Source organism: Anser cygnoides, chromosome 29 (assembly GCF_040182565.1).
Source record: "Anser cygnoides isolate HZ-2024a breed goose chromosome 29, Taihu_goose_T2T_genome, whole genome shotgun sequence".
NCBI classification, from domain to species: Eukaryota; Metazoa; Chordata; class Aves; order Anseriformes; family Anatidae; genus Anser; species Anser cygnoides.
In genome coordinates, this window is record NC_089901.1 from 3,095,013 (window position 1) to 3,118,345 (window position 23,333).

General features: G+C 68.6%; 3 protein-coding genes across 3 annotated transcripts; 1 reads left to right on the forward strand and 2 right to left on the reverse strand.

The window, feature by feature from the left end:
* Positions 1–397: 397 nt before the first annotated feature.
* Positions 398–10,337, reverse strand: RELB (RELB proto-oncogene, NF-kB subunit). The gene is given in 10 exon segments (XM_066984517.1): positions 398–852; positions 854–951; positions 1,849–1,926; positions 2,018–2,086; positions 3,811–4,026; positions 4,105–4,209; positions 8,158–8,289; positions 8,363–8,454; positions 8,550–8,707; positions 9,995–10,337. Coding segments are annotated over 10 exon segments (1,416 nt in total). The 5' UTR covers positions 10,301–10,337; the 3' UTR covers positions 398–690.
* A 34-nt stretch (positions 10,338–10,371) lies between these two features.
* LOC136787341 (transcription factor RelB homolog) lies at positions 10,372–11,796 on the reverse strand. Its single transcript, XM_066984522.1, has 3 exons — positions 11,648–11,796; positions 10,787–10,840; positions 10,372–10,662 (listed from the first exon to the last, which is right to left on the reverse strand). Exons 1-3 carry the CDS (start codon positions 11,769–11,771, stop codon positions 10,601–10,603), a joined length of 240 nt encoding a protein of 79 aa, XP_066840623.1. The 5' UTR covers positions 11,772–11,796; the 3' UTR covers positions 10,372–10,600.
* Positions 11,797–12,200: 404 nt separating this feature from the next.
* On the forward strand, positions 12,201–21,431 carry CLPTM1 (CLPTM1 regulator of GABA type A receptor forward trafficking). The gene is given in 16 exon segments (XM_066984514.1): positions 12,201–12,303; positions 12,393–12,499; positions 15,222–15,291; positions 15,293–15,346; positions 16,139–16,297; positions 17,007–17,124; positions 17,768–17,853; positions 17,968–18,088; positions 18,409–18,653; positions 19,122–19,139; positions 19,141–19,216; positions 19,476–19,666; positions 19,765–19,860; positions 19,996–20,131; positions 20,779–20,946; positions 21,043–21,431. Coding segments are annotated over 16 exon segments (2,079 nt in total). The 5' UTR covers positions 12,201–12,243; the 3' UTR covers positions 21,417–21,431.
* Positions 21,432–23,333: the final 1,902 nt, after the last annotated feature.

A 23,333-nucleotide genomic window follows, 5' to 3' on the forward strand; every position in this document is an offset into this window, starting at 1 on the left:
CCTCCCCCACCCCCCAACCCCCTCCCCAACCCCCCCATGCCCCCAAACTCCCCCCCCCCCATGACCCCAAACCCCCTCCCCACCCCCTCCCCCACGCCCCCGACCCCCCCCAGCCCCCCCCATTTCCCCAACCCCCCGTGCCCCCCCATTTCCCCAACCCCCCCAACCCCAAAAAGCCCCCCAATGCCCCCCACCCCCCATTTCCCCAACCCCCCCATTCCCCCCCATACCCCCCCAACCCCCCCATGCCCCCCCAAATGCCCCCCACCCCCCCATGCCCCCCCCACCCCCCAACTCCCCCATGCCCCCCCCAAATGCCCCCCACCCCCCAACCCCCCCATGCCCCCCCCACCCCCCCCCCCCCCCCCAACCCCCCCCCACGGCACGGAGGCGGGCAAGGACTCGATGGCTTTATTGCCCCACCCCCGCTGGGGACCAGGGGACAACGGGGGGGGGGGGGCCACAGGCACAGACCCCTCCCCCCCCGCGCCCCCCCCCCAAAAAAAGCTGCCCATATTTTTTTTTTTTTGGGGGGGGGCAGGGGGTGACGGGGGGCCCCCCCCCACACCCCATAAATATAGTGCAAAGCGGCTCCACGCCCCCGTGGGGAGGGGGGGTGGCCTGGGGGGGGAGGTTTTTGGGGGGGGGGGTTGACATTGGGGACCCCCACGGTGTCCCGGAGGGGGGGGCTCAGAGGTCCCCCAGGCGCAGGTCGTGGCCGGGGAACATGTGGGTGCCCACCAGGCTGGCGGTGGGGTGGGGGTCCGGGGGGCTCCGCCAGCAGCTCGGGGCCCAGGCAGCCCCCCCCAAATCCGGGGGGGCCGCCGGGGGGGCCAGGGGGTGGGGGGGGGCCGCACAAACCGGGGGGGGGGCGGGGGGGGAAGGGGGCGTAGAGCTGGGCGAAGGCGTCCAGAGGCTCCGGCTCCGCCGCCAGGAGGGCGAAGGTTTCTTCTGGGGGGGAGAAAAAAAGGGGGGGGAGAAAAAAAGGGGGGGGGAGAAAAAATTGGGGGGTCAGGGTCACCCCCCCACAGCCTGGGGAGGGGGGCTGGGGGAGATTCGTGCCCCCCCCCAAATACACCGTAATGGGGGCTGCAGGGGTGGTCCTAAAGGGGGGGCAATAAGGGGGGGGCACCCCAAAAAATGAGGAGTGCCCCCCGGTGTTGTGGCCCGGATTTGGGGGGGGGCGCAACAATTGGGGGGGGTGGGCAGCCTGTGAGAGCTGGGGGGTCAGCCCACAGTGGGGGGGGCACAGTATGGGGGGGCCCTAACATGGATGGGGGGGCACAACCTAGGGGGGCCCAAACTTATAGGGGGACCCCACAAAATAAGGGGGGGGGCACAACGTGGGGGGACACCCCACAACTTGGGGGGGACACGATATATAGGGAGGGTACCCCACAACATGGGGGGGGCACAATATTTTGGGGGGGCTACAATATTTTGGGGGGCTACAATATTTGGGGGGCTACAATTTTTTTTGGGGGGGCTACAATATTTTTGGGGGTGCTACAATATTTTTGGGGGGGGCTACAATATTTTTTGGGGGGTTACAATATTTGGGGGGGTCTACAGTATTTTTGGGCGGGGCTACAATATTTTTTTGGGGGGATATAATTTTCTGGGGGGCTACAATATCTTTGGGGGGGGCTACAATATTTTGGGGGGGGGTCTAGAATATTTTTGGGGCACTTTCCCAGCCTTGGCTGGGGCCTGGGGGGCTTCTCCCACCCTCGGGGGACCCCTCGGAACGGGGACCCCCAGCACTGTTGGGGGGGGGCTCCCCCAGGCCCCGGGGGCTCCCCCAGGCCCTGGGGGGGTCCCCACCACGTCCCCCCCCGCGGCCCCCACCTGCTGCCGGCAGCGGAGCGAAGTGATCCATGAAGCCCGGCGGCGGCTTCCTGCGCTTGGCCTCGATCCCGTACGGATCTGGGGGGGGGGTCCCGGGGCACGGGGGGGGGGTGGAGGTGAAGGGGGGCCCCCATATTTAGGGTGCCCCCCCAGCCCCCCCGGCACCCACCTGCGCCCGAGAGCTCCTCCAGCACGTCGGGCATGCCGCGCTTCCGCTTCACCTTCACCCCGTAGGCGTCTGGGGGTGTGTGGGGGGGGTAAATCCCCGTGTCCCCGTCCCCTGTGCCCCCCTGTGCCCCCCCTCCGTGTCCCAGTCCCGGGCTCTCTCGTCCCCACCCCGTGTCCCCATCCCCTGTCTGTCCCCCCCCCCCACGTCCCCCCTCTGGCTCTCGCAGCCCCGTCCCCGTGTCCCCGTTCCTGGCCCCGTCCCCACCCCACGTCCCCGTCCCACCTCTTGTCCCTGTCCCCATCCCATTTCTCCTGTCCCCATCCCATGTCCCCATCCCTGTCCTTATCCCATGTCCCCATCCCACCTCTTCTGTCCCCATCCCGTCCCCATCCCATTTCTCCCATCCCCATCCCTATCCCATGTCCCCATCCCATGTCCCAACCCCATCTCTCCCATCCCCATCCCATTTCTCTTGTCCCCATCCCCATGTCCCCATCCCACCTCTCCCATCCCCAACCCATGTCCCCAACCCTGTCCCTGTCCCCATGTCCCCATCCCACCACTCCCGTCCCCATCCCTGTTCCCAACCCATTTTTCCTGTCCCCATCCCATGTCCCCATCCTTGTCCCTTTCCCGTCCCCATCCCTGTCCCAATCCCATATCCCCACGTCCCCATCCCACCTCTCCTGTCCCCACGTCCCCATCCCACCTCTCCCGTCCCCATCCCATGTCCCCATCCCATGTCCCCATCCCATGTCCCCATCCCATGTCCCCATCCCACCTCTCCTGTCCCCATCCCCTGTCCCCATCCCTGTTCCCATCCCATATCGCCATCCCCATCCCACGTCCCCATCCCATGTCCCCATCCCACCTCTCCCATCCCCATCCCTGTCCCTATCCCATGTCCCCATCCCATGTCCCCATCTCACCTCTCCCATCCCCATCCCATCACTCCCATCCCCATCCCCACGTCCCCATCCCATTTCTCCTGTCCCCATCCCATGTCCCCATCCCTATCCCATGTCCCCAACCCTGTCCCTGTCCCCATGTCCCCATCCCATGTCCCCATCCCTATCCCATGTCCCCAACCCTGTCCCTGTTCCCATCCCATTTCTCCTGTCCCCGTCCCATATCCCCATCCCCATCCCACGTCCCCATCCCACCTCTCCCATCCCCATCCCACGTCCCCATCCCTGTCCCTACGTCCCCATCCCACCTCTCCCGTCCCCATCCCCATGTCCCCATCCCACCTCTCCCATCCCCATCCCACGTCCCCATCCCTGTCCCTACGTCCCCATCCCACCTCTCCCATCCCCATCCCCATGTCCCCATCCCACCTCTCCCATCCCCATCCCACGTCCCCATCCCTGTCCCTACGTCCCCATCCCACCTCTCCCGTCCCCATCCCACCTCTCCCGTCCCCATCCCACCTCTCCCGTCCCCATCCCCATGTCCCCATCCCACCTCTCCCATCCCTGTCCCCCCGTCCCCATCCCACCTCTCCCGTCCCCATCCCTGTCCCTACGTCCCCATCCCACGTCCCCGTCCCCATCCCCACGTCCCCATCCCATTTCTCCTGTCCCCATCCCACCTCTCCCATCCCCATCCCATCACTCCCATCCCCATCCCATCACTCCCGTCCCCATCCCACCTCTCCCATCCCCATCCCATCACTCCCGTCCCCATCCCACGTCCCCATCCCACGTCCCCATCCCTGTCCCCACGTCCCCATCCCATTTCTCCCATCCCCATCCCACCTCTCCCCCCGCGTCCCCCCGCCCCGGGGGCCGCACCGTGCTCGCGGGGCAGGTACGTGAAGCGGAAGGCCTCGCTGCAGACGCTGTCGGTGAGGCGCTGCAGGAACACCTCCACCTCCACGGGCTCGGCCAGCTCCAGCTGCTGGTACGGGGGCGTCTTCAGCACGATGGCCACCTGCCGGTGCACGTCCGCCTGCGAGAAGTCCGCCCGCGCCTCCCACGTCTCCTTGCGGAAAACCACCGCGATGTCCTCTGCGGGGACGGGGTCAGCGGGGCCGTGCCCCCCCCGCCCCCCGACCTTGTGTCCCCCCCCCATTGGGGCGCCCCCACCTTTCTGGACCTTGTCGCAGAGGAGGTAGAGCTCCTCGCCGCCCGTGCAGGGGCCGCTCTCCTTGTTCATGCGGCAGATGCGCAGCTCCGACGTGTTGGTGGACTCTGCGGGGGGGGGCACCGGGAATGGGACCGGGCACTGGGAACGGGCACTGGGGGCTGGGAACGGCTACTGGGAACGGGCACTGGGGGCTGGGAACGGGTACGGGGAATGGGCTGGGGGCTGGGAACAGGCACTGGGAATGGGCTGGGAGCTGGGAACGGACACTAGGAACGGGCACTGGGAATGGGCTGGGGGCTGGGAATGGGCACTGGGAGCTGGGAACGGACACTAGGAACGGGCACTGGGAATGGGCTGGGGGCTGGGAATGGGCACTGGGGGCTGGGAATGGGCACTGGGAATGGGCACTGGGAGCTGGGAACGGACACTGGGAATGGGCACTGGGAATGGGCTGGGGGCTGGGAATGGGCACTGGGGGCTGGGAATGGGACCAGGGACTGGGCACTGGGAATGGGCTGGGGGCTGGAAACAGGCACTGGGAACTGGGAACAGGCACTGGGAATGGGCTGGGGACTAGGAATGGGCACTGGGAATGGGCTGGGGGCTGGGAATGGGCACTGGGAATGGGACCGGGGACTGGGAACTGGGAATGGGCACTGGGACTGGGCACTGGGAATGGGCTGGGGGCTGGGAACGGGTACTGGGAATGGGCTGGTGGCTGGGAATGGGCACTGGGGGCTGGGACTGGGACCCGGGACTGGGCACTGGGAATGGGCTGGGGGCTGGGAATGGGCACTGGGGGCTGGGAATGGGCACTGGGGGCTGGGCACTGGGAATGGGCTGGGGGCTGGAAACAGGCACTGGGAACTGGGAACAGGCACTGGGAATGGGCTGGGGACTAGGAATGGGCACTGGGAATGGGCTGGGAGCTGGGAACTGGGAACGGGCACTGGGAACTGGGAACAGGCACTGGGAATGGGCTGGGGACTAGGAATGGGCACTGGGAATGGGCTGGGGGCTGGGAATGGGCACTGGGAATGGGCACTGGGGGCTGGGAACGGGCACTGGGGGCTGGGAACGGGCTGGGCACTGGGCACTGGGAATGGGACCGGGGACTGGGAACTGGGAACGGGCACTGGGACTGGGCACTGGGAATGGGCTGGGGGCTGGGAACGGGTACTGGGAATGGGCACTGGGGGCTGGGACTGGGACCAGGGACTGGGCACTGGGAATGGGCTGGGGGCTGGGAATGGGCACTGGGGGCTGGGAATGGGACCAGGGACTGGGCACTGGGAATGGGCTGGGGGCTGGAAACAGGCACTGGGAACTGGGAACAGGCACTGGGAATGGGCTGGGGACTAGGAATGGGCACTGGGAATGGGCTGGGGGCTGGGAATGGGCACTGGGAATGGGACCGGGGACTGGGAACTGGGAATGGGCACTGGGACTGGGCACTGGGAATGGGCTGGGGGCTGGGAACGGGTACTGGGAATGGGCTGGTGGCTGGGAATGGGCACTGGGGGCTGGGACTGGGACCCGGGACTGGGCACTGGGAATGGGCTGGGGGCTGGGAATGGGCACTGGGGGCTGGGAATGGGCACTGGGGGCTGGGCACTGGGAATGGGCTGGGGGCTGGAAACAGGCACTGGGAACTGGGAACAGGCACTGGGAATGGGCTGGGGACTAGGAATGGGCACTGGGAATGGGCTGGGAGCTGGGAACTGGGAACGGGCACTGGGAACTGGGAACAGGCACTGGGAATGGGCTGGGGACTAGGAATGGGCACTGGGAATGGGCTGGGGGCTGGGAATGGGCACTGGGAATGGGCACTGGGGGCTGGGAACGGGCACTGGGGGCTGGGAACGGGCTGGGCACTGGGCACTGGGAATGGGACCGGGGACTGGGAACTGGGAACGGGCACTGGGACTGGGCACTGGGAATGGGCTGGGGGCTGGGAACGGGTACTGGGAATGGGCACTGGGGGCTGGGACTGGGACCAGGGACTGGGCACTGGGAATGGGCTGGGGGCTGGGGAATGGGCACTGGGGGCTGGGGAATGGGACCAGGGACTGGGCACTGGGAATGGGCTGGGGGCTGGAAACAGGCACTGGGAACTGGGAACAGGCACTGGGAATGGGCTGGGGACTAGGAATGGGCACTGGGAATGGGCTGGGGGCTGGGAATGGGCACTGGGAATGGGCACTGGGGGCTGGGAATGGGCACTGGGAATGGGCACTGGGGGCTGGGAACGGGCTGGGCACTGGGAATGGGACCGGGGACTGGGAACTGGGAATGGGCACTGGGACTGGGCACTGGGGGCTGGGAACGGGCACTGGGGGCTGGGAACAGGCACCCGGACCAGGCACTGGGACTGGGACCTGGATGAGGCACTGGGATGGGGCATGGGGACCGTGTAGGGGGACTGGGACCAAGATCAAGTACTGGGACCGGGCAATGGGAGTGGGATTAGGATGAGGCACGGGGATTGGGACCAGGATGAGGCACTGGGACCAGGCATGGGAACCGTGCAGGGGGACTGAGACCAAGATCAAGCACTGGGACCAGGCACTGGGACTGGGATTAGGATGAGGCACGGGGACCGGGCATGGGAACCATGCAGGGGGACTGGGACCGAGATCAGGCAGTGGGACCGGGCACTGGGACTGGGATTAGGATGAGGCACGGGGATTGGGACCAGGATGAGGCACTGGGACTGGGCATGGGAACCGTGTGGGGGGACTGGGACCGAGATCAGGCAGTGGGACCGGGCACTGGGACTGGGATTAGGATGAGGCACGGGGATTGGGACCAGGATGAGGCACTGGGACTGGGCATGGGAACCATACAGGGGGACTGGGACCAAGATCAGGCACTGGGACCAGGCATGGGAACCATGTAGGGGGACTGGGACCAAGATCAAGTACTGGGATTGGGATTAGGATGAGGCACGGGGACCAGGCATGGGAACCATGCAGGGGGACTGGGACCGAGATCAGGCAGTGGGACCGGGCACTGGGACTGGGATTAGGATGAGGCATGGGGATTGGGACCAGGATGAGGCACTGGGACTGGGCATGGGAACCATACAGGGGGACTGGGACCAAGATCAGGCACTGGGACCAGGCATGGGAACCATGTAGGGGGACTGGGACCAAGATCAAGTACTGGGATTGGGATTAGGATGAGGCACGGGGACCAGGCATGGGAACCATGCAGGGGGACTGGGACCGAGATCAGGCAGTGGGACCGGGCACTGGGACTGGGATTAGGATGAGGCATGGGGATTGGGACCAGGATGAGGCACTGGGACTGGGCATGGGAACTGTGCAGGGGGACTGGGACCAAGATCAGGCACCGGAACCAGGCACTGGGACTGGGATTAGGATGAGGCACTGGGACCAGGATGAAGCACTGGGACTGGGCATGGGAACCGTGTGGGGGGACTGGGACCAAGATCAAGTACTGGGACCGGGCACTGGGATTGGGATTAGGATGAGGCACTGGGACTGGGCATGGGAACCATGCAGGGGAACTGGGACCGTGTAGAGGGACTGGGACCAGGATGAGGCACTGGGACCAGGCACCGGGACTGGGATTAGGATGAGGCACGGGGATTGGGACCAGGATGAGGCACTGGGACTGGGCATGGGGACCGTGCGGGGGGACTGGGACCGAGATCAGGTACTGGGACCAGGCACTGGGACTGGGATTAGGATGAGGCACTGGGACCAGGATGAAGCACTGGGACTGGGCATGGGAACCATGCGGGGGGACTGGGACCAAGATCAGGCACTGGGACCAGGCATGGGAACCATGTAGGGGGACTGGGACCAAGATCAAGTACTGGGACCGGGCACTGGGATTGGGATTAGGATGAGGCACGGGGATTGGGCATGGGAACCATGTAGGGGAACTGGGACCGTGTAGAGGGACTGGGACCAGGATGAGGCACTGGGACCAGGCACCGGGACTGGGATTAGGACGAGGCACGGGGACCACATCCAGGGACTGGACCGGGGCCGCCCCCGCCCCCCCCCCCCCCGGCCCCGTACTCTTGTCGAAGATGGGCTCGGAGAGGACGGGGCTGAGCAGCCGCGTGCGCCCCGCGCCGTCCTGGTAGGACGCCTGGAAGCAGATGCGCACCACGTTCATGTCCACCTCCTGGTGGTTCTTCAGCGAGCCGGCTGCGGGGATGGCGGGGGGGGTCAGCATCCCCTGAAGGGGGGGTCCGGAGCCGCCCCCCCCAACAAAAGGCACCTTTGAAGGGGTCGATGCCCAGCTGCAGCTTCCTCTCGATGGCCGCCTCGATCTCCTTCTTCTTCACGCACTGGATGCCCAGGTTGCTGAAGCTGCCGGGGGGGGGGGGCACACACGGGGAGAGCTGGGGGGGGGGCTCCGGGGTGTTATAATGGGGGGGTCACGGGGCAGGGGGGGGGGCACCCACCTGTGCTTGGGGTTGCTCTGGGGCTGCAGCAGCACCTGGCACAGCCCGTTGCTGCAGTCCTTGCCCACCAGCCCGTGGGGGTGCACGCGGTGGGGCCAGTCCTTCCACACCAGGCACGCCGTCACCTTCACCTCGGGGATGGCCTGGCAGTTCAGCAGCTGGGGGGGGTCGGGGGGTCAGGGTGAGCCCCCCCACCACCACTTTTCATCCACACACCCCCCTCAACGCCGCTTGTCGGGGGGAGGAGGGAAAAAAACGCGGCGCCGAGAGGTCGCCGGGGGATCCGGGCGGCGCCGCGCACGTAGGGATCCATTGCCCCCCCCTCAAAAAAAAAAACACTGGGGGGGGGTGTCTCACAATACACCCCCCCCTCAAAAAAAAATAATAGTTGGGGGTCTCGCAATAGCCCCCGCCTCAAAAAAAAAAAAAAGAAGCGGGGGTCTCGGAATAGCCCCCCCCCCCCCGAAAAAAAAAGCCCTGTAGGTCTCACAATAGCCCCCTACAAAAAAATATTTGGGGGTCTCATAATAGCGCCCCCCCCAAAAAAATTGTGGGTCTCACGATAGCCCCCCAGCACCCATGGGGGCTTTACTGGCCCCCCCACAGCACCCACAGGGTTCTGCCGGTTCCCTCCCCCAAATCCACGGGTCCCCAGCAGCCCCCCAGGGCTCCCACAAGACCCCCCCAGCACCCACTGGGGGGCTCCCCAACCCCTCCAGCCCCCCCCCCCAAATACCCACGGGGGGGCTCCCCGTGACCCCTACCTCGCCTGCAGCCCCCCCAGGACCCCCCAGCACCCATTGGGGGGGCTCCCCAGCACCCCTACCTCCCCAACAGCCCCCCGGGGCTCCCCCAGGACCCCCCCAGCACCCCTACCACCCCCCCAGGACCCCCCCCCAGCACCCCAGGACCCCCCAGCACCCCTACCACCCCCCAGGACCCCCCCCCCAGCACCCCTACCACCCCCCCAACCCCCCCAGCCCCCCGGGCCGTAACCCCCCGCCCCCCCCCACCTCCCAAGTGCCCCCCCCCCCAACCCCCCTCCCCACCCCCACGGGGCTCCAGCACCATATCCCACGCCACCCCCCCGCATCCCCCCATGCCCCCCCCACCCCATGTCCCCCCCCACGCCCCCCCCTTTGTACCCCCCCAACTCCCCCTCCCCACCCCCACAGGGCTCCAGCACCGTGTCCCACACCCCCCCCCGCATCCCCCCCATGCCCCCCCCACACCTTGTGTCCCCCCCCCCCACCTCCTGTCCCCCCCCCCATGCCCCCCCACCTCGTGTCCCCCCCACCTCATGTCCCCCCCACCTCCCCAAGTGCCCCCCCCCAATCCCCCCCACCCCCATAGGGCTCCAGCACCGTGTCCCACGCCCCCCCAGCATCCCCCCATGCCCCCCCCACCTCGTGCCCCCCCCCCCCCCCAGTGCCCCCCCCCCCCACCTCGATGGCGGGCAGCGTCTTGCTGGCCTCGGTGCTGCTCTCCCCCAGGATGCTGCCGGCCGAGCGCCCCTCGCACTCGTAGCGGAAGCGCATCCCCCGCTGCTTCGGCTGCTCCGTGATCACCAAGCGGGGGCTCCGGCGGCCGCCCCCCGGCCCCCCCCGGCCCAGCGCCAGCCCCCCAGCCCGCGGCTCAGCGGAGGGGAGGGCGGCGGAGCCGGGGGCCGCAGCCGCGGGGCACCAGCCTGGGGGCGGGGGGGCCCGGGGCAAAGCGGGGGCCGCGTCCGGTTGGAAGCCGTCCTCCTTCATCACCTCCTCGATGATCTCTGCGGGTTAATTAATCAGATTGTCAATTAATTAATTTTTCTTTGGGGGGGGGGGGGCATGAGCACAGATCCCATCCCACTCCCATTCATAGGCAGCGCTTGCAGCCGCCCCCCGTTAAAATGCTCCAGGGGGGTCGCTGCCCCCTGCACCCCCCCCACCCCTAATCCTAATCCCAATCCTAATCCCAATCCCAATCCTAATCCTAATCCCAATCCCAATCCTAATCCCAATCCTAATCCAAATCACAATCCCCTAACCCTAATCCCACCCCCCGAACCCCGCTCACGGCCCCCGGGAGGTCGGATCCGGCACCGCCGCGCGTCCCGGCCCCTCACCGAGGTCATCTGTGAAGGGAAAGAACGGCGGGGGGGGCGGTTTTAGGGGCGTGGGGGGGTCGGTTTTAAGGGGGGGGGGTCAGTTTTAAGGGGGGGGGGTGACTTTTGGGGGGGGGGGATATTGGGGTCTCACCAGCCACCGGTGCTGCGTGCGCCATGCCCAGGCTGGGGTCCTGCAGGGCGGCTCCTGGATTTTGGGGGGGGCACGGTGAGGGGGTGGGGGGCAACAGCAGGGAGCTGCCCCCCCCCTAAGAAAGGGCCAAAGCAGAGGGGGGCAGGACCACTGCCCCCCCAGGACAGGGACCCCCAGGACGAGCCCCCCCCACCCACAGCAGCGATTGGGGGGGGGGTGCCCCAGGATCCTGCCCCCCCCGAAAAAATCCGCCCCCCCAATGAGGGTGGGTCCCCCTCTCCCTAAAATCCCCCCACGATTGGGGAGGGCCCGATCCTGACCCCCCCCCACCAAACCAGCCTCCCCCTCTCCCCTAACACCCCCCCCCCCAAAAAAAAACCCTTCCCCCCCCCGCTACCCCCCGGTCACCCCCTCGGTCCCCTCCCCCGTGGGCATCCCCGGCCCCCCTGGTTCCCACCCCCCCCCCCCGGAAGACACCCGGTGTCCCCCCTCCCCCCCCCCCGTTATCCCTCCCCCTCGGTGTCCCCCCTCCCCCCCCGGTGTGACCCCTCCCCCTTCCCCCCGGTGTCCCCCCTCCCCCCAGCGTCCCCCCTGGTGCCCCCCCCCTCCCCCGGTGTCCCTCCCCCCCAGTTGTCCCCCCTCCCCCCGTTGTGACCCCTCCCCCCGGTGTCCCCCCTCCCCGGTGTCCCCCCCCGTTATCCCCCCTCCCCCCAGCGTCCCCCCCCCGGTGTCCCCCCTCCCCCCCCCGGTGCCCCCCCCCCCCGTTGCCGCCCCCCCCCGTTGCCCCCCCCCCCCTCCGGTGCCCCCCCCAGCCCCCAACCCCGCCCCCCTCCCCCCGCCCCCCCCCCGGCCCCCACGCACCGAGCGGCAGCGCCATGGCCGCCGCCGCTGCCCCCCCCCCGGCGCCGCCGCCGCCCCCCGCCACCGGAGCCCGAGGCCGCGCGGCCGCCGGAGCTGGAAATCCCCGCGCGGGCCGCGCCGCCATTGGCCGCCGCCGGTGACGTCACGGGCGGGGCGGGGCGGGGGCCGGGAGGGGTTTCCCGGGGCGCGCCCTTTCGGGGGCCACGCCCCCCCGCCGCTCGGGACCACGCCCCCCGCCGCTCCTGGCCACGCCCCCCGCCGCTCCTGGCCACGCCCCCTAGCGCGTCACGCTCCCCGCGGGACACGCCCCCTTTCGCCGTGGACACGCCTCCTTCATCATAGCCACGCCCCTCACCCCCATAGCCACGCCCCCTCGCCATAGCCACGCCCCCTCGCCGTAGCCACGCCCCCTCTCCCATAGGCACGCACCTTCCTCATAGACCCGCCCCCTTCCCTTTAGCCACGCCCCCTTCGCGTTAGCCACGCCCCCTCCCTCCCAGACACGCCCACTCCCCCCATAGCCACGCCTCCTCCCTCCCCCGGGCCCCGCCCCCCCCCGGCCGCTCTCGCGAGAGCTGCGCGGGCGGCGCAGCAAAATGGCGGCGCCGGGCAGGGAGGCGGCGGCGGCGGCGGGGCCCGCGGCGGGCCCGGGGCAGGTACGGGACGGGGGAGCCCCGGGGGGAGGGGTGAGGGCTCCGGTATGGGGGCCCGGCGGCTCTCACCGTCCCACCTCCGCCTCCCGCAGGTCACCAGCAACGGCAGCGCCGGCGGAGGGGAGGCGGCGGCGGCCGAGACGCAGCGGCAGCAGCCGGCGCCCAACGCCTGGCAGGTGCTGAAGGGCGTCCTCTTCAGGTACGGGCCGGGTGAGCCCCCCCGGGGCCGGCTGTCCCCCCCCGGTCGTGCCCTGTCCCCCCCGTGTCCCCTTCCCCCGGCACGGTGTCCCCAGGGCCGTGCCATGTCCCCCCCGTGTCCCCATCCCCTGCCCCAGTGTCCCTGGGGTCCCTTCTGTGCCCCCCCATGTCCCCTTCCCTTGCCCCAGTGTCCCCAGGGCTATGCAATGTCCCCCCCATGTCCCCTCCCCCCGGCACAGTGTCATCAGGGCCGTGCCATGACCCCCGTGTCCCCTTCCTCCACCACAGTGGCCCTGGGGTCCCTTCTGTGCCCCCCATGTCCCCTTCCCTTGCCCCAGTGTCCCCAGGGCTATGCAATGTCCCCCCCGTGTCCCCTCCCCCGGCACGGTGTCATCAGGGCCGTGCCATGACCCCCCCGTGTCCCCATCCCCTGCCCCAGTGTCCCTGGGGGTCCTTCTGTGCCCCCCCCCCCCGTGTCCCTTTCCCCTGCCCCAGTGTCCCCAGGGCCATGCTGTGTCCCCCCCATGTCCCCTTCCTCCACCACAGTGTCCCTGGGGTCCTTCTCTGCGCCCCCGTGTCCCTTTCCCCTGCCCCAGTGTCCCCAGGGCCGTGCCATGTCCCCCCCGTGTCCCCATCCCCTGCCCCAGTGTCCCTGGGGGTCCTTCTGTGCCCCCCCGTGTCCCCTTCCCTTGCCCCAGTGTCCCCAGGGCTATGCAATGTCCCCCCCGTGTCCCCTCCCCCGGCACGGTGTCATCAGGGCCGTGCCATGACCCCCCGTGTCCCCATCCCCTGCCCCAGTGTCCCTGGGGGTCCTTCTGTGCCCCCCCCCGTGTCCCTTTCCCCTGCCCCAGTGTCCCCAGGGCCATGCTGTGTCCCCCCCATGTCCCCTTCCTCCACCACAGTGTCCCTGGGGGTCCTTCTCTGCGCCCCCCGTGTCCCTTTCCCCTGCCCCAGTGTCCCCAGGGCCGTGCCATGTCCCCCCGTGTCCCCATCCCCTGCCCCAGTGTCCCTGGGGGTCCTTCTGTGCCCCCCCGTGTCCCTTTCCCTTGCCCCAGTGTCCCTGGGGCCGTGCCATGTCCCCCCCGTGTCCCCTCCCCCCGGCACGGTGTCATCAGGGCCGTGCCATGACCCCCCCGTGTCCCCATCCCCTGCCCCAGTGTCCCTGGGGGTCCTTCTGTGCCCCCCCCCGCGTCCCTTTCCCCTGCCCCAGTGTCCCCAGGGCCATGCTGTGTCCCCCCATGTCCCCTTCCTCCGCCACAGTGTCCCTGGGGGTCCTTCTGTGTCCCCCCTTGTCCATTTCCCCTGCCCCAGTGTCCCTGGGGCCATGCTGTGTCCCCCCGTGTCCCCTCCCCCCAGCACAGTGTCACCAGGGTCATGCTGTGCCCCCCCATGTCCCCTTCCCATTGTACAGTGTCCCCAGGGCTGTGCCGTGTCCCCCCCCCCCGTGTCCCCTTCCCCCGGCACAGTGTCCCCAGGGGCCGTGCTGTGTCCCCATCCCCTGCCCCAGTGACCCTGGGGGTCCTTCTGTGCCCCCCCCGTGTCCCCTTCCCCTGTCACAGTGTCCCCAGGGGCCGTGCTTCGTCCCCTCCCCCCCGCCCCAGCGTCCCCAGGGCCATGCTGTGTCCCCCCCGGTGTCCCTTTCCCCTGCCATGGTGCCCCTGCCATGGCGTCACCAGGGCTGTGCCCCCCCCCCCCCCCATGTCCCCTTCTCCTGCCCCAAGTGTCCCTGGGGGTCCTTCTGTGCCCCCCCGTGTCCGTTTCCCTTGCCCCAGTGTCACCGGGGCCATGCTGTGTCCCCCCCCCCCCCATGTCCCCATCCCCTGCCACAACGTCCCCAGGGCCGTGCTGTGTCCCGTCCCCCCCCCACGTCCCCTTCCCCAGTGGCCCTGGGGGTCCTTCTGTGCCCCCCCTTACCCCTTTCCCCTGCCCCAATGTCCCCAGGGCCATGCCATGTCCCCCCCCCCCACCCCATGTCACAGCGTCCCCAGGGCCGTGCTGTGTCCCCCCCCCCCGGTGTCCCCTGTCCCCCGGGTGCCCCCGGGCGCTGCCCGCGGCTCCTCGGAGGAGCGGGAGGCAAAGTCCTCGCGCGTGCCCCGGGCGCGTTGGGTCGCCGCCGCGCCTCCTCCCCGCCGCCGTGCCCGGCATTTTTTCCTGAGGGGGCGGTTTCGGGCACCTGCGGCCTCGTGCCGGAGGACGGAGCCGCTGCGGCTGCTCTCAGAGGGGTTTCGAAGGCTCCTCCGGGGGCAGCGGGCTGCTTCGGCGCCCCGTTCCCCCCCCGGGGAGGATACGGGGGCCGTTTTTATTTTCTCCTCCCGTCCCACCCGGGATGAATTAATTCCTCCCCAAAAACCGGGCGTCACGCACGGGAGATCCTTTTCGCCGCGTGGAGAGCGGGGCAGATCCCCCCCCCCCCACCCCAAAAATCTTCGGGGTCGCCCCGGGCGGCGGAGAAGGGGCGAAGGAGACGTTTCGGAGCTTCAGCCCCGAGGAAAAGCCGCTGGAAATCCTTCCCGCCGCCTGGCCGGCGGGGCTCCGCCGTGAAACCTCCCCAAAACGCCCGTTTCCTCGAAATATTTCAGAGCCTGGACGGCAAATTCCCTGCCCCCCCCACCCCCCAGCCCTTGGGCTCCGATGGCGCCCCCCCTCACCCCCCCCCCGCCACGTATTTCGGAGGGCCGTCGGCGCGGCCGTGAACGTTTTTCCTCCTTCCCCCCCCCCCCCAGGATCTTCATCATCTGGGCCATCAGCAGCTGGTTCCGCCGCGGGCCGGCGCCCCAGGAGCCGAGCGGCGCGGGGGGGGACGCCGCGGGCCCCCAGCCGAAACCTCTTCCCCAAGGACACTTTAATGGTAACCAGGGGGGGGGCGGCGTTTGGGCACTTTTTGGGGGGGTTTCTGGGTGGTTTTGGGGGCGGTGCGGTGTTTGGGCAGTTTTTTGGGGGGTTTCTGGGTGGTTGGGGGGGGGGCTGCGTGGCATTTGGCACTTTTTGGGGGGTTTCTGGGTGGTTTTGGGGGCAGCGAGGCGTTTGGGCAGTTTTTGGGGGGGTTCTGGGTGGTTTGGGGGGCCTGCGTGGCATTTGGGCAGCTTTTTGGGGGGGTTTCTGGGTGGTTTTGGGGGGGCAGCGCGGCGTTTGGGCACGTTTCTGGGTGGTTTTGGGGGGCAGCGCGGCGTTTGGGCAGTTTTTTGGGGCCGTTTCTGGGTGGTTTTGGGGGGTGGCGCGGCGTTTGGGCAGCTTTTTGGGGCCGTTTCTGGGTGGTTTTGGGGGCGGCGCGGCGTTTGGGAAGCTTTTTGGGGCCGTTTCTGGGTGGTTTTGGGCGGCGGAGGCGGCGTTTGGGCAGCTTTTTTGGGGGGTTTCAGGGTGGTTTTGGGGGGCGGCGTGGTGTTTGGTCACTTTTTTGGGGGGGTTTCTGGGTGGTTTGGGGGGTGGCGCGGCATTGGGCACTTTTTTGGGGGGTTTCTGGGTGGTTTTGGGGGCGGCGCGGCGTTTAGGCAGCTTTTTGGGGCCGTTTCTGGGTGGTTTTGAGCGGCGGAGGCGGCGTTTGGGCACTTTTTTGAGGGGTTTCTGTGTGGTTTTGGGGTCGGCGCCGCCCGGAGCGGCGGTGACCCCCCCCCGGCGGCCGCTGATGCTCCCCTCCCCGCAGGACCTCTACGTTTACATCTCGGAGCACGAGCACTTTACGGACTTCAACGTCAGCTCCGCGCTCTTCTGGCAGAAGCGGGACCTGGTCTACGGGGACTGGACCAGCGGGGAGAACGCCGACGGCTGCTACGAGCACTACGGCGAGGTGGACATCTCCCAGGTGGGGTCGGCCGCGCCGTCAACGGGGGGGTGGTGGTGGGAAAACTTCGTCCTCGCCGCGCCACGGCGGGGCGCGGGGGTGCAGGTGCGCCGCTGTTTGGGTGCGACGAAGCAAAAACCGTTTTTTTCACTTTTTTTTTTTTCTTTATTGTCCCGTCGGGGAGCCGTGGCTTGGAGGATTTAAACGCAGCGAACCCGCCCGGCTCCCCAGGGGGGCTCGCGCCCCTCCGCTTAGCTCTGGGGGGGCTGCGCCTGGAGGTCTGGGTCCACTTCTGCCCCCCCCCCCCTCCCCCAGCACAAAAGGGGGACGTGGGCGCCCCGGGGAGAGCCCGGCCGTGAGGATGACGATGGGGCTGGGCTGCCTAAAAAAGAAGGATTCTCGGGGAAATCTCGTCGATATCCGTAAATAACGCGAAGGGGGGGCGCAGCGGGGGCCGATCCAGGCTCTCTGTAGCGGTGCCCAGCGCCGGGACTGGAGGCACTGGGCACAAACTGGAGCGGGACGGGGGCCGGCTAGGCGTCGGGGTAGCGCCGTGCGGGTGGCGGAGCGCTGCGGCGGCGGCACCCAAGGGTGCTGGAGTCCCCCCTCCTCGTGCCGGAGACCTCCTGAGGCGCCTGGATGTGGTGCTGAGCCCTGGGGGGGGGTTGGGGGGGGGGAGCAGAGACCCCCAGGGGTCCCTTCCGACCTCGTTCCGTCCCCGCGGTTTCAGAGCGTGCAGCAGAACGGCTCCATCTACATCCACGTCTACTTCACGAAGAGCGGCTTCCACCCCGACCCCCGGCAGAAAAACCTCTACAGGCGCCTCGCCACCGTGCACACGTCGCGAAGTACGGCCCGGGGGGGGGCTGGGGGCACCCTAATTTCCCCCCCCCCCACCCCCCCCAGAAGCACTCGCTGAGCTGTTTGCCTTCAGCAAGCCCTGAAATCAGCCCAGAGGAAGGCCAACTCCCGGTGTCCTGCCTCGCGTTTGTCCGTTTTAGGGTGTTTTTTGTTTTTTTTTGTTTTTTTTTTTTCGTGATCCCCTCGCAGGAAAACCCTCTCGTGGTGCCCAGCCGTGAGTCGTGGGGGGGGGGCTCCGGGCCCTTAACGGGGGCACAGAGCCGTGTCGGTGGGCGCAGAGGGGAGGATTTGGCCACCTTCGGGTTCTCCTGCGGGATTGGGGGGGGGGTCCGGACCCCCATTTTTGGGCGTCTCCGACGGCGCCAGGGTTATCCCGAGGGCTTGGCTGCTGGGTTGGCTCCGAGGACGGTCCCCCGGGCTAACCGGGCCACGGTTCCGGATCGGTCCCCGAGGCGTTCGGGGAGGAAAACGGGGCTGCTCTGCTCCGTCTGTGCCTGCCCTAAACCACCCCGACCCCCCCACAACGGGCCGTAGCTTCCCTAGCCCCCCCCTTCCTCGTGCCATCCTGCGCGGCGCTGGGGCAGGGAGCCGGGGCCGGGGGGGGCGCTCAGCTCCCTTCTTCCCTTCCAGTGATCAACAAATACAAGCGGCGGCGCTTCCAGAAGACCAAAAACCTCCTGACGGGCGAGACGGAGGCCGACCCGGAGATGATTAAGGTGGGGGCTGCTTCCTCGCCCCGTTTTTTCCCCCCCCCCCCAACCCCCGTGGGCTTCGCCCCGGCGCCCTCCCGCTGAGCGGGGCGCCGCCGGGCGGCCGCCTTCTCCTCGCAGAGGGCGGAGGATTACGGCCCCGTGGAGGTGATCTCGCACTGGCACCCCAACCTGACCATCAACATGGTGGACGACCACACGCCCTGGGTGAAGGGCAGCGTCCCGCCGCCCCTGGACCAGTGTAAGAGGCGCCGCCACCCCCTTTTTTTTTATAGATTTTGGGGTTTTTTTTGAGGGTTTGTGCCTCGACGCCCTCGTGGCCCGCCTTCCCACCTCGTGCCGGCGGCCGTCCTGGCGGCGCCCGGCGCGCCGAACCCCGCGGGGACGGGACGAAATTCCCGGCTTGGGGGCTCCTCAGCTTTTTCTGGGCCCCGCAGGAGCGGCTTTGTCCCGCTGAGCCCTCGGGGAACGCGTCCTCCTCCTCCCCCGGCCCCGGGACAACGTCCCTCGTGGCTCCCTGACGCTTTCCCTTCCCCTTCTCACCCCCCGTGCCCTCTCCAGACGTGAAGTTCGACGCCATCAGCGGCGACTACTACCCCATCCTCTACTTCAATGACTACTGGAACCTGCAGAAGGATTACTTCCCCATCAACGAGACCCTGCAGCGCCTGCCCTTCCGCCTCTCCTTCTGCCCGCTCTCCCTGTGGCGCTGGCAGCTCTACGCCGCCCAAAGCACCAAGTCGCCCTGGAATTTCCTCGGGGAGGACCTCTACGAGCAGTCGGACGAGGAGCAGGACTCGGTGAAGGTGAGAGCCGGCCTCGGGCCGCCCCCGCTCCCCGCCACGCTGTCCCTGCTCGTGGCCCGGCACCCCGGCTCCTTGCCCCACGCGCACGGCGGCGGCGGCGTCCCCCCCACCCCGGGGCTCCGATTTTCAGGGATTTTTAATTCCGCGTCAGACACGAGGCGGAAATTCGCCGCTCTGGGGGTGGCGGGACCCCCACCCGGCCGCCCGGAGCGGGTTGGGGTGCCCCCAAATCAGCTCGGATGGGGATTTGGGCAGCCTGGTCTGGTCCTTACGCGCGTCGGGACCCCAACAGCTCAAAACGGGGACGGGGGGGTGTGCAGGGACCCCCCCACGCTGCCCTTCTGGTTGATAGAGGTTGGGAGACCACGGCCCAATTCCACCCCTCGGTGCCTCCCCGACCCCCCCCCCGGCCCCGGGAGGACGGGGAGGGGCTCAGCGTGGTCCTCGCCCCCCCCCACCCCGTTCCAGGTGGCCCTGCTGGAGACGAACCCCCTACCTGCTGGCGCTGACCATCGTCGTCTCCATCGTCCACAGCGTTTTTGAGTTCCTGGCCTTCAAAAATGGTGAGCGCCGCCCCGGGACCGGGTCGGCGGCGGGGGGTGGGGGTGGGGACAGCCCCAAAACCCTGTCCCTCCGCCTCGTGCCGTCCCCGGGGGGGGGTGACGGCGGGTCCCGAGCCGCCCTTGGGGCCGTGCCCGGTGCCGAATTGAGGGTGCGAAGCCCGAGAGCGGCGGGTTTTGGGTCCCCGCATCCCACCCGGGGCGCTCCCCGCTCCCGGGGGAGGGGGGGGTGACGCCGTTGCCCCCCACCCCACCCCCGCAGACATCCAGTTCTGGAACAGCCGGCAGTCCCTGGAGGGGCTCTCGGTCCGCTCCGTCTTCTTCGGCGTCTTCCAGTCCCTCGTCGTCCTCCTCTACATCCTGGACAACGAGACCAACTTCGTGGTGCAGGTCAGCGTCTTCATCGGGCTCCTCATCGACCTCTGGAAGATCACAAAGGTCATGGACGTGCGGGTAAGCGGGCGCTGGGGGGGGGGACAGACGTCCATGCCGGCGCTGGGGCACACCCTGATGGGTTTTTGGGGTTTTTTTTGCCCCCCCCCCCCCGGCAGCTGGACCGAGAGCACAAGGTGGCGGGGCTGCTCCCGCGCCCGACCTTCACGGACAAGTCCACCTACATCGAGTCCTCCACGAAGGTGTACGACGACGTGAGTGGCGCCGGGGGCTGCTCCGACGACCCCCCCCCCACCCCACCCAGGGCGGGGAAACAGCGGGGCAGGGGGCTTTGCCCCCCCCCCCCCCCCCCCGTTCCCGGCTGATCCCGGTGTCGTCGGCTCCCCCAGATGGCGTTCCGGTACCTCTCGTGGATCCTCTTCCCCTTGCTGGGCTGTTACGCCGTGTACAGCCTGCTGTACCTGGAGCACAAGGGCTGGTACTCCTGGGTGCTCAGCATGCTCTACGGCTTCCTCCTCACCTTCGGTGAGCCCCCCCCCGCGGGCTGCCCGAGGCCCAAAATCCTCCGAAATCCCCCCAAAATCGCGGATTTTCACCAGCAGCGGGGTTGGCGCGGGTCCCCCGAGGGAAGGGGTTGGCACCCGCGGGGACCTTCGGGGCTCCGGGGACGCCTCGGGGTGGGATTTAATAATCCAGGGGGGCTCCCGGGGATGGCGGGGAGGGGGAGCGAGGGTTTTAGGGTGAGAAAGGAGAGGTTTGGGGGGGGTGGGGAGGCAGAAATCGGTCACGGTGAGCCTGGGGAGACCTGGAGGGGGGCTGCCCGGAGGAGTTTGGGGTCCCCGTCGCCGCCTCCGGTGGCCGACGTTGGGTGTTTCGGGCTCGTCCTGATCCCCTTTGGGGCGAGCCGCGGGGGTCCCACCTGCCCCATGCGATTAAATCCCCGGCTTTCACCCCAAACCAGCCCCTTTCGACCCTTTAACCCCCCCCACCCCACCCCCAGGGCTCTCCTGGCACCGACCCCCCGGACATTTTTACACCTTTCCTTGCTTCTTTTCCTCGGGCTGGGAGCCGCGGAGGGCGGACGAACGGTCGCGCCCCCCTTCCCCGGAGGCCAACCCGGCTCCGCTTCGTTAGCCTAACGAGCCTAACGAGGTCGCCCCCCCCTTTTTCAGGCTTCATCACCATGACCCCCCAGCTCTTCATCAACTACAAGCTGAAGTCGGTGGCCCACCTGCCCTGGCGGATGCTCACCTACAAAGCCCTCAACACCTTCATCGACGACCTCTTCGCCTTCGTCATCAAGATGCCCATGATGTACAGGATAGGCTGCCTGCGGGACGGTGAGCCCCGAGGGGGGGGGGGGGTCCGGGGGGGGGGTCCCGGGGGCTGCGTAGGGCCCCCCCCTTTCATCTCGTCCCTCTTCCCCCCCCCCGCAGACGTCGTCTTCTTCATTTACCTCTACCAGCGCTGGATCTACCGCGTGGACCTGACGCGCGTCAACGAGTTCGGCATCAGCGGCGAGCAGCAGGGCCCGGGGGGGGCGCGGCCCCCCCTGCCCCCCCCCCGCCGCCGCCACCCCCCGGGGACAAGAAGCAGGATTAAGGCTCCCCCCCCCCGCCCTTTGCCCTACAAAAAGGGTTTTTTTGGTTTTTTTTTTTTTTTTTTGGGGGGGGGGGGGGGGGTTCGAGGAGCCAGGAGGCGCCGGGGGGGGGGGGGTCGTCTCGGTGCCCCCCCCCCCCAAATGGCGCCGCGCCCCCCGCCTCGTCCCGTACCCGTCGTGCAGCTCCATCCCATTGTGCAGGTGTTGTAGGGCAGCGCCCCGCCCCCCCCCCCCCCGTTTCCCCCGACCCCATATCCCCCCCCCGGGGCTGCCGATTCGCCCCGGAGCGGCCCCGTTCTCCTCGTCGCGAGTCAATAAAACTCACGTGGGTGTCGAAAGGGCCCCGGAAGGGGGGGTTTTTGGGGGGGCCTCAATGGGGTTGGGGCGGGGGGGCGGCGCTCGGGGTCTGCGCTGCGTGGGGACCCTCCCCCTGTAATGGGTATGGGGGCGGCTGCGTCATCCCCTGGCCCCTGTGGGGTCGGGTGTGGGGACAGTGGGGTCGTCCCCTGGGCCATGTCCCCCATGGGGTCATCCCCTGTGGGGTCAGATACGGGGATATTGGGGTCGTTCCATGGCTGTGTCCCCTGTGGGGTCAGATATGGGGATATTGGGGTCGTTCTGTGGACCGTGTCCCCTGTGGGGTTGGGTATGGGGACAGTGGGGTCGTCCCCTGGGCCGTGTCCCCCATGGGGTTGTCCCCTGTAGGGTCAGGTATGGGGACAATGGGGTCGTTCCGTGGGCCGTGTCCCCCATGGGGTCGTCCCCTAGCCCCTGTGGGGTCAGATATGGGGATATTGGGGTCATTCCGTGGGCCATGTCCCCGATGGGGTCGTCCCCTGGCCCCTGTGGGGTCAGATATGGGGATATTGGGGTCGTCCCATGGGCCATGTCCCCTGTGGGGTCAGGTATGGGGACAGTGGGGTCGTCCCCTGGGCCGTGTGCCCCATGGGGTTGTCCCCTGTGGGGTCAGGTATGGGGACAGTGGGGTCGTTCCGTGGGCTGTGTCCCCTATGGGGTCATCCCCTGTCCCCTGTGGGATCGTCCCCTGGGCTGTGTCCCCCATGGCGTTGTCCCCTGTGGGGTCAGGTATGGGGACAGGGTGGGGACATCCTTGGGGCTGTGTTCCCCATGGGGTCGGGCACGGGGACAGTGGGGTCCTCCCCCAGCCCCTGTCTCCTGTGGGGTCACGTGTGGGGACTGCCCCAGGTCCCTGTCCCCTATGGGGTCAGGCACCAGGCACGGGGACATCCCCCCTGCCATGTCCCCTATGGGGTTGGGCACAGGGACGTTGGGGTCGTGTGTGGGGACGTTCCCCAGCCTGTGTCCCTTATGGGGTCAGGTGTGGGGACAGCGGGGACATCTCCAGGTCCCTGTCCCCTATGGGGCCAGGCATAGGGGCAACAAGGACACCCATGGGGCCGTGTCCCCTATGGGGTCAGCTGTGGGGACATCCCCAGGGCCATGTCCCCTATGGGGCCAGGCATAGGGACAACAGGAATGTCCCCGGGGGCTGTGTCCCCCATGGGGTTGGGCACAGGGACAGTGGGGTCGTCCCTTGAGCCATGTCCCCTATGGGGTCAGGTATGGGGACAGCGGGGACACCCGTGGGGCCATGTCCCCAATGGGGTCAGCTGTGGGGACACCCCCAGGGCCATGTCCCTTATGGGGTCAGGCATGGGATGTCCCTGGGGCAGTGTCCCCTGGGGGGCTGGGGGACATCCCCGGGTCTGTGTCCCCTGTGGGGTCAGGTACGGGGACAGTGGGGACACCCATGGGGCTGTGTCCCCTATGGGGTCAGCTGTGGGGACACCCCCAGGCCCCCGTCCCTTACGGGGTCAGGCCCGCGATGTCCCTGGGGCAGCGTCCCCCGGGGGGGGGGCTGTCCCCTTGCCCATGTCCCCTGGGGGGGTCGGGGCCCCCCCCCGGGGCCGTGTCCCCCGTGGGGGCCCCCCCCTGCCCCGTGTCCCCCCTATGGGGTCAGGCCACCCCTCTGCCCCCTCCGGCCCCTCCCTTCCCGAAGTGGGCGTGGCCACCCCAAGCCCCGCCCCCCTCCGCCCCCTCCCTTCCCGAAGTGGGCGTGGCCACCCCAAGCCCCGCCCCCCTCCGCCCCCTCCCTTCCTGAAGTGG